Source organism: Acanthaster planci, linkage group LG06 (assembly GCF_054643075.1).
Source record: "Acanthaster planci isolate LZ-2023a linkage group LG06, COTS_SCS, whole genome shotgun sequence".
Classification (NCBI taxonomy): domain Eukaryota; kingdom Metazoa; phylum Echinodermata; class Asteroidea; order Valvatida; family Acanthasteridae; genus Acanthaster; species Acanthaster planci.
Genome location: NC_141782.1, coordinates 6,356,532 through 6,372,811, shown reverse-complemented (window position 1 = coordinate 6,372,811; position 16,280 = coordinate 6,356,532). Strand labels below are relative to the sequence as shown.

The window sequence follows — 16,280 nt, the reverse complement described above, 5'->3', positions numbered from 1 at the left end:
TCCAGCAGCTACAGGCTTGAAAGTGCACGGCTCTGAGGATCACACAAACTTTCCACATCCTTACCGTTTCAAAACCAAAAGAGTTGTGTCCCGACACACCCCCAATTTGGCTACATATCCTTGCCATTATCTTTTCACATGCAAAATAAATTCCCCTTACCCACATTCTCCTCCAGTCACTGAAACCTCATGTCAAACTACACAATGAAACTAGAGAGACTTGACTAATCAAACATAAAAGTAAGGGCATTTTACTTGGAGTCTGTACTCCTGTGCTCTGTACCAATAATTGTTAAACAAAACTGGCAGTTATTTGAATTGGGTATAGAAATCTATGATCCTATGAGTTGAACTAAAAGGAAAAGGGCCATGAATTAATAAGTAGTGAATATGGATGTAGGCTACTTAGGCCTGTCCTAAGTAGAGAAATTTAACTTATAACACAACTTATAATTACAAGACCCTTACAAGTAACAGGGTGATTAATAACAAACGAATGCTTCTGTCTCAGTGAGTTTGAATAACTAGTGACTTCTCATGTGATTAAATGCCTTGTAATGTAGTATAAACTAGAATTCTTATGCACAAAATTTATTTAAAGGTACTTGTACCAGAACAGTGCAGATGTATCACACAACTTGTAGTGGATTTGAATACAACATTGGTTTTGACATTTTCTCAATAAGAAGTGTGCTGCCATGCCCCTTGGAGGTGGAGCAAGATTTGGGTGAGGGTGCCCTTCTCCTCAGAGCACGGCGCAGATGGCATGTACCGGCAAGTCCCTGAGAGACTAGGGACAAGTCTGTTGGGATGGAAGTATACTGTACCAGATGAAGAGCTGATCCTTTGGATTTGGCTGGATGGCTTGCTGTTATCTGATTGGCTTAATGGTTTAGGCAGAACTCAAAGTGACATAAATAAACAGTCTAGGACACCCATTCACTGTACACTGGAACATAAGGGATTGGTTTATTCAAACAAACATCTGACCATGGGCAAAACCTGCTCACCAGGCTTATTTGGAAAACATAACGATAGAAGGTGCTCCTTTAAATGAGACAACTTTAACATCGCCTTTACTCACCTGACAATAAAAACCACCTCAAATTAGGGAACAGGTCAACAGCAGCTAACGGAGGGTGCTTTCTCAATCGTAGCTTGTGGGCGAGGACAGAAATATATGTAGCCTATTTCCTTCCCACAATGCGCAATCTCTAAGGGGTCATGTAATATATCCAGGGCCAAAACCAATCTAGGGATATCGCCCCACTCAAGTGGGTTCGGGCAACATATCCTTACTTCTCCCGCACTGCAAACATCAGGTAATAGCCCTTCCAACCCCCAAACCCACTCGTGCCCAAGTGTGCAAGAGAGCAACACGCTAAGACACCATGGTAATTGTAAAGACAGCAATGCACCAGCACCACAACCGAACATACGGGCAGCAGGAGTCCGCTCAGGCTGCAAAAGAGACATTTGCCAGGGATGCTGCCCCTCGCAACTAATGCTGCAAGAGTTACGGCAGATAGCCCCTACTTCGACCGACCGCACGTTTAAGGGCCCCTCAGAGGGTCCTAACGTCTCCACGCAACCCACTGTGACCCCTACCGTCCCCAAAATACAGGAAGTAGTGCTTACTGTGAACCAGTAGTCTAGTCCAGTGCTCAGAACCTAGTAGGCAAGGTCTGTCTCCCCCTTTACGCTGGGTCCAAGTGGCTTTTATAGCCTTGCTGCAGCTGCAGCCTCGCACTTCCACAGTACCTGCTGCCTACGTGGAGCAGTGACCAGCCCCATCCATCCAATCAGTGCACGACTGGTAGGGCACAGTCGCTATGCCTGGTGTTGTGGATGCTGCCTCAATCGCCGTGCTAGCGCCCTCTGTCGTGTCACAGTAGACACAAATTTTTGCATTCCACATGAATTTATCACAACTGCTTTAAAGAATTATATATAACAGGTTTGCCCTTACCAAACATATATTAATAAGCACTGTATGCTCAGTGCTTGTCCGAGAGCTTGCGAAAAAAAGCCTCACAAGCTTACTCAGGTGGGACTCGAACCCACGACCTCCTGCTTACAAGTGCAGATGTCTTAACCACTTGACCACCGAGCTTGCCGGGATCGGCAGGCCGGTCCGAGTCAAATGGAACAGCGGGTACCGCGAACAATTTTCAAGATGTATTTTTAATTATATATACCAGGTTTGCCCTTACCCAACGTATATTAATAAGCACTGTATGCTCAGTGCTTGTCCGAGAGCTTGCGAAAAAAAACCTCACAAGCTTACTCGGGTGGGACTCGAACCCAAGACCTCCTGCTTACTAGTGCAGATGTCTTAACCACTCGACCACCGAGCTTGCCGGGATCGGCTGGCCGGTCCGAGTCAAATGGAGCAGCGGGTACTGCGAACAATTTTCAAGATGTATTTTTGCGTTGGGGAGATGTTAATTATATATAACAGGTTTGCCCTTACCCAACGTATATTAATAAGCACTGTATGCTCAGTGCTTGTCCGAGAGCTTGCGAAAAAAACCTCACAAGCTTACTCGGATGGGAGTCGAACCCACGACCTCCTGCTTACTAGTGCAGATGTCTTAACCACTCGACCACCAAGCTTGCCGGGATCGGCTGGCCCGTCGGAGTCAAATGGAGCAGCGGGTACCGCGAACAATTTTCAAGATGTATTTTTGCGTTGGGGAGATGTTAATCATATATAACAGGTTTGCCCTTACCCAACGTATATTAATAAGCACTGTATGCTCAGTGCTTGTCCGAGAGCTTGCGAAAAAAACCTCACAAGCTTACTCAGGTGGGATTAACATCTCCCCAATGCAAAAATACATCTTGAAAATTGTTCGCGGTACCCGGTAGACCATGGTTGAGTTCAGTGAAACACAACTTGGAAATGTAATCACACAGTTTAAACTCTGCCAAGGCGGTTGGGAAGGAGTCAAAAATCTCTATGAAATGGCAGTATCTTTGCTTTGGAACACTGGCAACAAAGTTAAAGGTTCACAGAAATAGAAAATATTTAGTTCATGTGAAGTATTCCAAAGTAACAATAAATACATAACCATTTAAAAAACATAATAAATTCAATGTTTACCCCATTAATCATGACCCAGAAATAAATAAAAAATTCTGCATTTCCCCATCCACAAAAAATCCCCTTTAGGCCATTTGTGCTCCCAGGCTGATTTGGTGACATCATCGGCAGAACACCTACATGTACATTGCACGATTGCACACAATACATGCAGTTTCGCACACTTGCGATTGAGCACGATGTGTTTAATGTAGCTTGGCCCACAGGCAAACACTGTGCTAGCTAGAGCTGTATCTTTAAATTTGTATTTCTTTTCTTGAATCCAGACAGTGTTTGCCTGTAGGCCAAGCTACGTATACATTAAACAGAACATGCTCAATTGCAAGTGTGCGAAACTGCATGTATTGTGTGCAGTCATGCAATGTACAATGTACATGTACACTGTACATGTAGGTGTTCTGCCGATGATGTCATCAAAGGCCAAAAGGGGATTTTTTGTGGGTGGGGAAACACAGGATCTTTTTATTCATTTTGGGGTCACGATAAATGGGGTAAACATTAAATTTAGGATATTTTCGAAATGGTTACGTATTTATTATTATTTTGAAATACTTCACATGAACTAAATGTTTTCTATTTCTGTGAACCTTTAACAAATAGCATTGTTTTAGCATGGTAATAATATGCGATTTTTTACAACCAGAAGGTTCTGCACTGCTGTAGAACTGTTCCAGGTCACACAAATATCCTTCTTTTTGTAAGCAGGCTCAGGCATCAGCACTTATGTACAGATCCTCATCACTCTTCTGATTCCTTCTCTTTGCATAGTCAATATCAGTCATGACTTCTCCTGCTGGCCGAATGAACCTTATTACAAGGTCAGTGAACTGTTGAGAAATTACACTATGGAGAAGATGAAAGCAGGGTTCATCTTTCTGCAGAAATGTATTGGATTTATCAAACATTGGTACTGCTTGCATCAAAGATACCAGTAGAGTTTAGTGTTCGGATCCATCATCACTTTGACAATTCTCTCTGGTCTTGACCTAGGAGTTGATAGTTGTGGAGTACTATGAGTGGATGGCAGCTGACCTGGAAGTGGATGGCGGCTTGGTGAGACTGGAGGTGGATGGTGACTTGGTGAGGCTGGAGGACTTTTATTTCTTGGGAGCCACTTCCTGGGAGTACATGTACTCTCGTTTGGTACAGACCTTTGACTTTCAAGTGTCTTGCTATGCACTGTCCTAAGGGTAACCACCTGGTAGACATGTTTTGGCATTTTATGTTGAGATCTGTCATCCTCTTTGGAAGGCTCGGAACTCTTGCTTTCTTTTAGAACTTTTTTCGAGGTAGTAGTAAATGTCCACGAGTAATTCATCCATCTTGAAAGGTAGTTCATCAGTGGCATGACCAACTGCAAGGTGCGTTAAGTAGTATGCACACCCTGTTTAAAAATTTAACATTTGAGGCACTGAAGCTGGACATCATTGTCTTTAGATTGGACAATGCTGAAATACCTGTATCCGTGGGAATAGCTACCCTACAAACTTTAATCAAAGTTTCTAACCACCACAAATAATGCATGAAACATTTTCTTGGTTTAAAAAGATAAATACACCTCATCACTGCACACCTTATTTAAACACCAGTATGATAGAACAGACCAAAAAACTGGGAAGGGCAATTGGGCAAAATAATATCAAAATCATGAAGGCATAGCTACCAACTTGAAATATAAACAGAGGGTGCTAGTGTAGTCAGGAACGCAGCAACACCTTTATGTTTCCCAAACATGACAAACGCATTATCTGCAGCAAACAATATAAGATTTTCCCAGGGGATATGGGATTCATTGAGTTCTTGTTCTAGTATTTTGAAGATGTTTTCACCAGTGGAAGCTTTGTTACACTGATGCAGGAAAGTAGCACTGACATGGCTTTCCCAAGTGCCTCATTAAATTAAGGCACTCAAATGGGGTACAGCTTCACATCTTCATAACCAGAACTTCCATCTGTCACCATGCTGAAAGGAGCAGTCCTCATCTTTGAAAAATTTTTCCTGAAGTATCTGCCCCAAGGGCATGCACAATGTGTGTCGATTTAGTACGACTGGATCCACACTTCTTTTGCGATATTGGAATCAGGGAACATTTGTCTGAAAAGTTCACCCATGTGATCCGCTGAAGCCAATGGCATGTTGTGTTCTACCATGCACTCTGTGAACATGACTTCTGCATTGATGACACTGTAATCAGATGGTGCAGGGAAAAACACTGTCAACAGGATTCCACAACACTGCTATGGGATTTATGTTTCTTGGATTCCATGTGCCTCTTGACACCGTTAAGTCCACCATGGCCAATGCTGAAGTCAGTATAGCAGATCTTACAAAATGCATGACGGTCCCCAAGTTTGGAGGCAGCAATTACTGGGTAGTTTTCTGAGTATTTTGCTCTGAATTTCTGCAGTGTACATTGCTTCTGTGACATCTTCTCAGCTGTCAGAACTTACTTTGGACTTCGTGAGCTTAATATGCCACTCGTATCTCTTGAACCTGTAGTGTACCGTGCCGCCGTGAAGTAGGATAAATGATGTATGTACGTACGTACACACATGACACATGAAAGAATGCAGCCCTATTTTCGGCTATCTATGGAACATGAGGTCATTACTTTTCAATGGTCAGCATTGTGCATTAGTTTATGTCCACTGATGCGGTGGTAACCAGCGAAGTGATGGTATCTGTTTTTCAGCATGGTTTCAGGAAATCCCGATCGCGCGCGAAGTGAAACACTGGTAACGATCATTTAGAGTATGCTAGTGTACGTTATGCTAAATGGTGGGAAGTAACAAGATGATTGTATTCTGTTTCAGAAAATGACTACCACGCGCAAATACAGCTCTCTGAAAGGACAAAATATTCTCCGCTGCAGAGCGAGTAATGGACTTCTCAAACTGTACAAAATGAAGCAAAATGTTCAAAAACATGAATTTGAGATAAATGGACACAACACACGATACAAAATTGGTAGAATAAGTGTATGAAATAAAACAAGCAGACAGTTTTTCTGGAAATTTGTAATAACGTGTCAAAATCGTATTTCTGAATGCACTGCGTATTTTTTCCGCCAAATCCAGAATAGTTGGCAGGTATGAGGAATGTATATTTCCCAAATTAAGTAAGATATCAGAATGACAATTACACAAAAACAGCATTACATACTACTCTACAACTGGTAAACAATCACAAACGTGGTTATTTTCCAACATGGTGGTTGCTATGCCATTCTGATGTGTTCAGAGCTTTCCCTGCACGATGTTTACTTTCCCAAAACCATTAAGTGGTGGCGCGTGTTCAAGGCCATTGTTCTTGAAATGAGGGCACGCAAGATGGAAGGTTCAATACCGTCTCAATCCACCACCATCTTGAGATTGCAGCAGGCTACCGCCTTCCAAGGTGATTCATTAGCTAAGGAATTGCTCTGCATTGTGATGTGAGTATCTCAAAATGTCAAATGCGGGGGTTATTTTCATTTCATCCCAGTAGGTTGCATATATGTATAGTACAATGAGCCCTTAGCAAATTAAGAAGATGCCAACTCTTCTCTTCAGAAACCTAGTTTTCTATTCTTTAAAAAAAAAAAGAAAGTTCCATGATAAAGTCACGCCACTGCACAGATGTGGCGATACTTCATGCCTCAGTAACTATATATATTCATTTCAATCCTACTGATCATAAGTAGAATCTTAGTAAGGGCTGTACATACTCAGCTTTTCCAGTTCATTTCTGATCATAACATTTACTTCCTAATCAGTCAGGTTTCAGACCACTGCTAAAATTGGTGAATGTCTGGTCTAGAAACACTGATGACAGCAAGTTATTAGGGGTCATATTCACTGACTTGCAGAAAGCATTTGATATGGTTCATCATGAGTTCCTGTTAAAGAAACTAAGTCCACTAGGGTGCTCCAATAATTCTGTTAAACGATTCCAGTTGTACTTATCTGATTGCAAGCAAAGGGTGCATTTGAGTGAGCAACTCATGTTAACACAAGCACACACTCCTGAGCACTCAAATGGCTGGAGTACGACCCGCGGGTCAGCAAGAGTATACACTCATCAGAGGGGGAGTACACTCCTGCACTCAAGTGTAATGCACACACATCCTACTCGTGTTAACAGGGGTAACTGTGCAAATGCAACCCTTGAGTCTTCTTCAAGGGTGCAAATTGTCTGCAAATGTTTGCATGGGAGTTCAACAGGGATCCGTTTCAGGACCACTGCATTTTCTATTTATGTAAATGACACGCCTGGCTCTGTTATCTACGGTGTAATTGATATGTATGCTGATGATACAACATTAGTTGTGGTGTGGATGTTCATGAAATAGAAGAGAAATCTTTGAATGGAATGACTAAAGTTATGAATTGGATAAAAGCAAATCATTTTGTAATTATTGATATGTTTGATCTCATTTTGATTATTGTGCCCAGATTTGGTCAAAAAGATTCCAGATGCAAACTGACAAACTCGAAAACTTCAGAAACAAGCAGCGAGAAATCATCTGGAGTAGGAAGTATAATATTCCATCCAACGAATATCATGAACTCAAACGGATGGCTTTAAATCAAAGATCTGTCTACCACCCTTCAGTATTAATGTACGAATGTATGAACAATTTAGCCCAAGCCTACTTGACGGATAACTTAATTAAATCAAATCCAGTTCACAATTATAATACTTGACATGCTTTGAATTCACTGAAAGTTCTAAAGTTCAGGACAAAATGTCCAAGATACATCCCCCTTTTCACTAGGACGGATCTGTAAACTCAGCAGCATCCGAGTCACTTGGCAGTTTTAAATTATCCCTGAAATCAGTCCTCCAAGAGTGTTTAGTAAGATTAGGTGTGTGTTTTTTCATACTCATGCTTTGTATTTTGATTTTTTACAGTCCGTTTTAACTTTGTTTTTAGTAATCTAAAATCTTTAGTTTTCTGTATAATTCCCTTTAATTTTTAATATATTGTTTATTCACAGTATTTATTTTTTTTTTAAATTTGTATTGTTCACTGGATTTAAGTGTTTTGTGCTTATCTCAAGGCTCTATGAGAGACCACCTCATGGTGAATAGGCTACCCTGGATAATACTAGGAATAAATAATAGGATAAATAAATAAATAAGAGGGACAAATCATTATGGGTAATGAAAAAAAGGTTATTTTTAAAATGTGAAGGAACAAAATTTCAAATGGCAGTAGTTTAACATTAATACAGTACTTGCCACTTTAATATGTACTTTATTACTTACATACTGCAATAATAAAAATCATTCCTCAAATATCAGGTACTTACTGTTTGGTAATCAAGGAGAGAAATTTCTGGTAGGTCTTCACAAGTGGAATCAACAGATTCAAACAGACAACTATTCATCAGCATGATGCTCAGCTCTAACCTTTTTGTAAATGAAAACAAAAACTATTAATTAGAAATTATACACATATCTCTTGTGAAGCCAACAAAGGACAGAGTTTTTCTCCTCTTTATATTTTACCGATCACTTAATGATGGTGTAAACTAGATAAGCTCAAGACGTTTTGTAGTAATTCAAAATGAAGTAACTAAAAAAAAATTTAACGAAAACAAAAGCTTCTTTGGCTGCGTGTCTGGAACAGTTAAAAAGAAAAAAATCTTAAGCAAAACAAAATCTGTTTTGACTAGTGCTGAAACAGCTAATTATGTGCCGTCAACTTAACAGTGCACAGCTGTTGCACATGTAATTCAAGGGGGGTGGCGCGTTGCTGTGGTAACATGACCACGGAGTTATTGGATATAACATAGGTGAGACGGCTCTATACACAGTACCAAGCATAGAGGCCCACTTGGTAGGCATGTCAAGTTTGACACACACCCAAAGGTTGCAAGAGGGTGCTAGACAAACACAACTGTCAAGATTTAAATCGAGTCTTAGACATCATTCGGCAACGTCTTGGCAGTCATTTTAATATTAATATAACCCTAAAAGAGTGGGGGGGGGAATCTGCCACCCCAAACATTTTTCCCAACATGCCTTTTAAGGAGTGGACCCTTTCAGGTTTTTTATAGTAACTCTTTGCAGTTATTTTGATACCAACTTTGTGAAGATATGACATGCTGTTCTTGTGCTGTAAGTAATATCAATAACCCCATTACTTACTGATTTAGGCGTGCTATTTACATAAATGGAAAACATTAATGGGCCTAGGATAGAGCCCTGTGGCACTCCTGTTTTAACAGAAATAGGTTGAGAGGTAGCACCTTTAAAGGAAACGCTTGGAGAAAGTCTGTCAAGAAAGGATTGAAACCATTTTAAATATGACTCTGTACACCCAAACGCACCAAGCTTTAATATCAAAAGCTTTTCTAAGATCAATAAATGCAACACTTATAAGTTTGCCTACATCAATATTTTTTGACCAATAATTTATGACTTTTGCAAAAGAAGTCACTTACTGCGAAGGTTTGTTTACATTACCGGAGGGCTTGTAACGTTTGTATGATGTTTTGAACACCTGAGGGACACACAGTGCCCTGAGGCAAAGCCAAGGATCTGAGATCCAATTTTTCTGCAATTTTATACTCTTCTTCAGTGTATGAAAATTATTAGACTTTTTTTTTCAGTTAAATGCATTGAAAAGTGCAATTTTTAAAATGCTAAAAACTGCCCGTGCTTTCTTAGACAACCGAGGGTGCTGTTGCTGTGATGTCCTCCAGGGAAGACATCTTCCAGTGTATAGGGTTTCTGTTAAAGTTGTCACAATAAAAACATTTCTGAGAAAATGCTTGCTTATTATTAGGCATTTGCACAACAGTGGATTACCAAAGAAACAAAAATTGAGACCAGCAATATCTTTAAAAATTCAGCAGTTGTTTGTACACAAACCAATGTAACATTGAAATTCTATTCCTGGGATTACATGACAGTTTTGGTCATGAATATGGAAATACTCATTGGCATAAAAACCAAAAAGGCAGCAAAATACCCCTTAACCCTAACAGCCCTGAATCCTCCAATTTTAATATGATTTTGCACACACCCTAGGGAGTTAGGGTTAAAATCCTTCCCCACATGGAGTAGGTCGTGTCTCCTAGTGATACTTACCCCTGCCCAGCCTACACATGCAAATTTCCCAAGTGCCTATTACAATTCGCCAAAAAGACTTGATTATGTCTTCTGCCCCTTGACCCTCCACAATGCATTGCGGTCCCGCTGCCATGTTCGTCCTTCTTTTTGAAGCGGTACGGTTACCGGAGCCAAAGTGGGGAAGGACGGGAGTAGATGGGCAGGGGTAAGTGTCACTGCCACAGGACATCCTTCAGGTAGCATTCGGTGAAGGTGGAAGGATATTTCCAACAAGCCGCCTGACAGATTTCAGCTAGAGGAACCCCTCTGAAGTATAAGCAGGATGTAAAGGCAGCCCGAACATCATGGGCCCTGATGTAAGCCCGAGTCATCTCATCATGCTGAACCAGCCAGCAAAGATAATAGCCGAGACCATCTGTCGGGCAATACTGTCCTAATAGACACTGGGTGAAACGGTTTCATCATGGTGATGAAAAGTTGAGATTCAGATTCCCGGCAACATTTCGTCCTGGCAAGGTACCACTTGAGAGTCCGAACTGGGCACCATTTCTTGTCAGTGTCGTCTCCCACAAGTGAGGTATATCGGGAATGAATATGTCAGAAGGGCGGAAGGTAGGCGTCTGGTTTTTAGTCAGGAACCCGATGGATGGGATGAGATGAAGCCGTGAGGATCCCAATGGATATGGCCATCGGCACTCGATAGCGCATCTAGCTCGCTACCCCTTCTCGATGTAACAACCGCCAGGAGGAATGCCAGCTTGATGCTGAGATGGAGGTCAGATGCGTTAGATAACGGTTCGAAGGGGGACCAGCAAGAATGCGTAGAATGTTTCCGAGATCCCAGGAAAAGACAAGGTATTTGACATAGGGGCACTCGACAAACATTCCTTGAAGAAGATGGTGGACAGCAGCATTGCCAGAGACAGTTAACCATTCGCAGAAGCCCGAGTGTACAGCCGCCAAGGCCGACTGATAATTGCAGATGGTGGCAACCTAGAGGCCTGAGTGAAACAGGTGCATGAGGAAATCTGCGATAGAAGAGTGAAATTTTCTTGGCAGTCTCTACGCGCTTCACTTCTGATTCGAGGACATCAGAAAATCTTCCGACAAACAAGTCGTCCCAGAGAAGCGGCAGATTGAAAAGTTTGTTCTTGACTGACTTATAGGGAGTGTTCATAGCATCCACCGCATTAGCCCTGCAGCTGGAAGTAGCTAGGAGCGAGATGTGGGTGAACTGCTCAAAGATGGAGTTAAGACCCTCGTTGAGCCCAGGCAGGGCAAGGGCCGCAAAGTCAGGTGTGATGGGAGAGCCCTCCCCACAGGCCCAAGCAATATACTCTGAATGAAAAAGGAGGGAGGCCAAACATCGGAGGCTGAAGCGAGAGGCTAAATCTAGGCGACGAAGACCCGACTTGAAGTTAGCCCTGTCCTTATTCTGGAAAGTGAAGTTCTTACTGGCATTGGAAGAAATTTTGTCTCTAGCAGCATCAGGGATGTCCGGAGCTGACAAGAAGCTGGAGACATCTTCCTGGGGGAAGCAGTAGTAGCACAGAGCCCTGGACGGCATTGAGCACCAGTGCTTAGCCTTCGCGAGGACATTCATCATTTCCACGCAGTAGTGATCCAGGGGATATCCGGGAAGACAGATTCAGTTGACTCAAGACGAGAAAAAAGGCTGACATTTAATTGAAGTATGTCCTTGCTCTGCAGGTGCAGGATCCGAAGATGGAAGACCAAGAACATGTATCGTGTTGCGCTGAAGAAGGCGAAGGTGGCCCTCGAGTTGGGTCAGGCTGGTGACAGAGTCGATGTTCTCATCCTCAGAAGAGAGCGGTTGAAGGCCCGCAGGAGGAGGGGGAAAAGCCAAACTGTGGTCAGAGCGAGTCGAGTTGCCACGATCTGAGGCCGAATCCTGTTGGAAAAACTGGTCTGGTTCGAGAACAGAGGCCACTTCTACCTCCGAAGGTGCCTCTTGTGAGGAAGTAAGAACAGCTGGTAGGGGATCCGGGGTCAGGCTCCACTGCTACCGGCTCTGGCTTGGAGTCTATCTTGCGGGCAAGAGAAGTGAAGGCCTCCGAGAGGGACTGAAGGGTCACCATCCATGGGGGTGGATCCGGATCGGAGCGACGTTTCTTCTTAGCCTTGGATGAGGAAGAAGCCGCCTAAGAAGATGTTTTGGCCTTATGCTTTTCAGTCCTTTGCCGGAGCATGGGAGCTGGAAGCTGGGACAGACAGAGATTCAGGGATCCCCTGAGTGGTCGATTGTATCCTGGGAGGAACGTCTCATGTTGGGATCGGCGGCCTTATGTCCGGAAACCATCGGCAGAGCAGAGGTCATAATAGAACTGTGGATGGGGTGTGGCAGACGAAAGCCCCGGCGGCATAGCAGTCCAAAAGGGCTAGCATTGTCCAATGTAGCTCGAGGCTGGATGCCATGTTGTAGCACAGGTTCTCCAGCAGTTGAGGCGGTGGAGCAGGGCGAGCCAGCCGTGGAACCTTCTGTAGGATTAACAGGGCATGTAAAGGCATTTCTCCTAGACCCCATTAGAAACTGTCATTATAAGGGGGACAAATTAAAACAATCTATTGCATATTCTACTTTTCTTTTCAAACTGCTACCTTGTTATAAGTCCGACGAACTGATTGGTATGCAGTCCAGAGCCAGAGCTCACCACAGGAAAACCGCCATGAGTAGTGTCTAGAAGTAACTGAGCAATTGTACTGACTGACTCTTTACAGTGCAGTACATGGACTGGGCTTGCCATGGCATCCCTGGTCTTGAACAGTTCCAAGTTTACACTGCAGTGAAACACACCAGAAAACAGATATTTAGTTCCTTTTGCTTAACTTCAATTAGAAAACTGCTGTTTCACAAATTTTCTACATAATGTAACGAAAACTACAAATTGAAATCAGGTCTACATGAACCAGATTTTTTCCTTGTATAATTAAAAAATCAATCCCCATTCTGGGTCTTTAACTTTCCTTTATCATACAGAAAGTTACTTTTGACAAGAATACACAACATAAGTGCCAAATTAATTTATCCATACATGTAACTCACTGAAATGCGGGCATAAAGACTGTAAAGAAACTTAGTACACCTGGTTATCTAAATCAAGCCCTTTCATGGACGTGCAAAACAAATGAAAGGAAAATGGATGAAATATACAAATGAAATTAGCAAGCTTAATAGGACAAGGATTCATTAGAGAGAATGTAGTACTTGTTTTAACGAGCAAAAATACTAAATGTTAACGGCCACAAAGGCCCTCATGTCCAAATTCCTTGGCCGACGTGCACATGAGCAACATGAGCAACTTGAAAAGTGCAATGAACAGCAGCATTACATTCAAAGAGCTCTGCACATGAGCCCCGGGCAGCATTTGGGTCTGGTGTTACTGGCAGTCCATGGATTTATTTGTGTGCAACAGTGGTGGAATATTTTATTTTCAAAGTGGGAGGGGAGCAGTTGTGAGACCATCAGCCGCCAGCCATTAATAGGCTGATCCATTAAGGCCCCATCCCATTTTAGGACCTGCAAAAAGTGGGAGGGGGCATGCCCCCAGTCGAAAAAGTGGGGGGGCCACTGTCCCCCCCCCACCACTAATGCATGTGTGGGCAGCACACCATGCTCTGTTCTTCTCTCCTTAATCTTGCCAACAATTTTCAACTGGGCCTGTTTAGAATCATCAATATTTACACCCAACATCGTGAGCTCTGATTAGCTGACTCCACACTGAGCAGCAGCTCCCATTGGCATGGAGTGGTAGAGTTTTTATGATGCTATACGATCTTTGGTGAAAAGTTACAACTTTTACCACAAGCCATAATTTAAAAAATGCCTTGAATAGACTAATTCTGTCTCTAAGAAGTGTTCTCTGAAGGAAGATTCAGTGAAGTAGACAATAGACTTCAATTCCCCAGTCTGGACGAAAGACTCTGGACACTGCCCTGCCTCTTTTCTTTAGATTGGGCCACTTTAAAAGTTGATTATTAGGGGCCTGCCATGTGACACTCAGTGTCAGGCCTTCTTAGCTTAACTGAGCTGTGAATTTCTGTGGGACAAACTGCTAGGCTGAGGACTGCTAGCGGGTGAACTGCTTGAACTCCCTGCTTCCCTGTTGTGGTCCTCTTGGCATCTGAAGGTATCAAATCTGGTTCGTAAGTTTGATGTCACTTCAGTTTAAACCACATCCACATAAGTTCGCAAGTGTGATGTCACTTCAGTTTAAACCACATCCACTGCGCTGCACATAGAGTTACCTGCACTGATCGCCGTTTACATGTGTTGCACCCCCACGGCCACGGGACTAGCCGCTACAAGGTGTACATTAATAGTTGATGAAAACTGTAAAACAAGGACAAGGAGACACTGATTTGGCTTGGTGTAGTGGTCAATGTTCTGCACTCACTGGAGTCTTGGGTTAGAATGACATCACGCAAATCGCCGATAATTACAACAAAAATCAGGAACTCAGTCCGAAAACTATTTGGCTAACAGAATAATTAAATAGGCAATCTGCTATATATACACGAGGCTTGTTCTACAGACTAACATGTCCATCTATGATTTCTAAGTGCCTTTTACTCAAACTTAAATACTTAAAACGCATGACTGAAACGTCGATTCTGGTATCGATAAAAATATCGATTCTGGCTCACTTCGCCATAGACAAAGTCGATTCCATCACTAAATCGATACTGGGCCTATCCTTATCTTCAGTCCAAGGATGACTCACTACTTAGTTATGCATGAGTGCTTTCCTATGCTGTGCTCTAACTCTATGGCACATGCCACATGTACTCAAGGAATATATCAGTGCAAACTGGCCCTTATAAGCAATTGTACAAAACTAGCCAAAAAGGGGGGTTAAGTCCCCAAAGAAATACCTGTTTCAACAAAAGGAACATATGGGCCTGGGAAAAGTAGTTACTCTTTACAATTACAAAGTAAAAGTTGAGAATGCCGTTCTCCATAAATGCCTGGGAGCAATATCTATAAGTCAAACAGTACTGCCGAAACTTGTTCTCAAAAATCTAGCATTCTCAGTTCAATACACGTGTCTTCGTACAAGATAAATCACGCAGTATTTCCAACTGGCAAAATTCAGTCAGGTCTCGGGGAAGAAAGTTAATTGACCCCATGTTCTGCAACACTATGACCATGTGCTTTCTTAAAGACAAAGGACTTAAAACTTACCAGGCTCTAACATCAGTTTTAAATAGCTTTACATTATACATGTAGTTAAAAGCAACACATGTTCCCTGTCAGCACTTCCATGATCTGTCGTTAGGGTAAATAGGTAGAATGTAAGAAATGCAACATACCTGTAAAACAAGGACAAGGAGACACTGATTTGGCTTGGTGTAGTGGTCAATGTTCTGCACTCACTGGAGTCTTGGGTTAGAATGACCCTAGAACAAAGGCCACCACACAACCCTCCAGTGTCTCCCAGGAAGTGACATCATTTCCTGCCACATGTGCCCAACAACTGTTTCATGAGAGAGTGTGGCACTGCACCTGAAACAGCAGTGCACACCACTGACTGCAATAAACATAAAATGCAAATGTGGTTCCAAGAAGGATGAGGGAGGTGGTGTTTTTAAAAAATAAAGGGGGGGGGTTCCCAACCCCACAACACATGGAACCATGGAACCGAATGTTAACACGCAACTTCAGCAATTATCCACCGGGAGCTTGCGGATTGCGATGCATCCGCCTTTGTGATGAAGTGACTTACGAACCGGATAGCTAATAGGCGTAATCAGAGATGGGAACAGTCTTGCTTGATGTGGTCTGTAGACTGGAAGTTCTGGCACTGTTTAGTCTTTAGTTCCAACACCAAACAGGTCTCTGGATCACAGCCTTGAGGTCATCGATCTGTTGCTGTTTTCTCTGTAGTTGCTCCCTTTGTTTTTCCATGAGATACTGCAGGGCTCCTAACCCCCTTTGATGCTCATCCTGGCCTTTTCCAAGCCCCTCAATAGCTTGATTCCATGCATCAAAGAAGCTCAGGTCTGGCAATTTGTTTTTCAGGCAACACAATTCTCTTGCTCCTAAGGCTTTCATCCCTCATTGCCTCTGTGAGCTTTCCCTTCAATGTCTTAT

The 16,280-nt window shown here is 42.6% G+C and overlaps 1 protein-coding gene across 7 annotated transcripts in view; it reads right to left on the bottom strand.

Annotated features, from left to right (window-relative positions):
• Nucleotides 1-16,280, bottom strand: part of LOC110988817 (chloride channel protein B-like) — a 167,512-nt gene that overhangs the window by 7,133 nt on the left and 144,099 nt on the right. For 6 of the 7 annotated variants that reach the window (XM_087137605.1, XM_087137607.1, XM_087137608.1 and 3 more), the window contains 2 exons: nt 12,788-12,967; nt 8,401-8,500 (listed from right to left, as the gene is read on the bottom strand). In XM_087137605.1, coding sequence (XP_086993731.1) covers nt 8,401-8,500; nt 12,788-12,967 — 280 coding nt within the window. Of the gene's footprint in view, nt 1-8,400; nt 8,501-12,414; nt 12,668-12,787; nt 12,968-16,280 lie in introns of those variants that run through there. The other variant, XM_087137609.1, reaches the window with a different exon arrangement.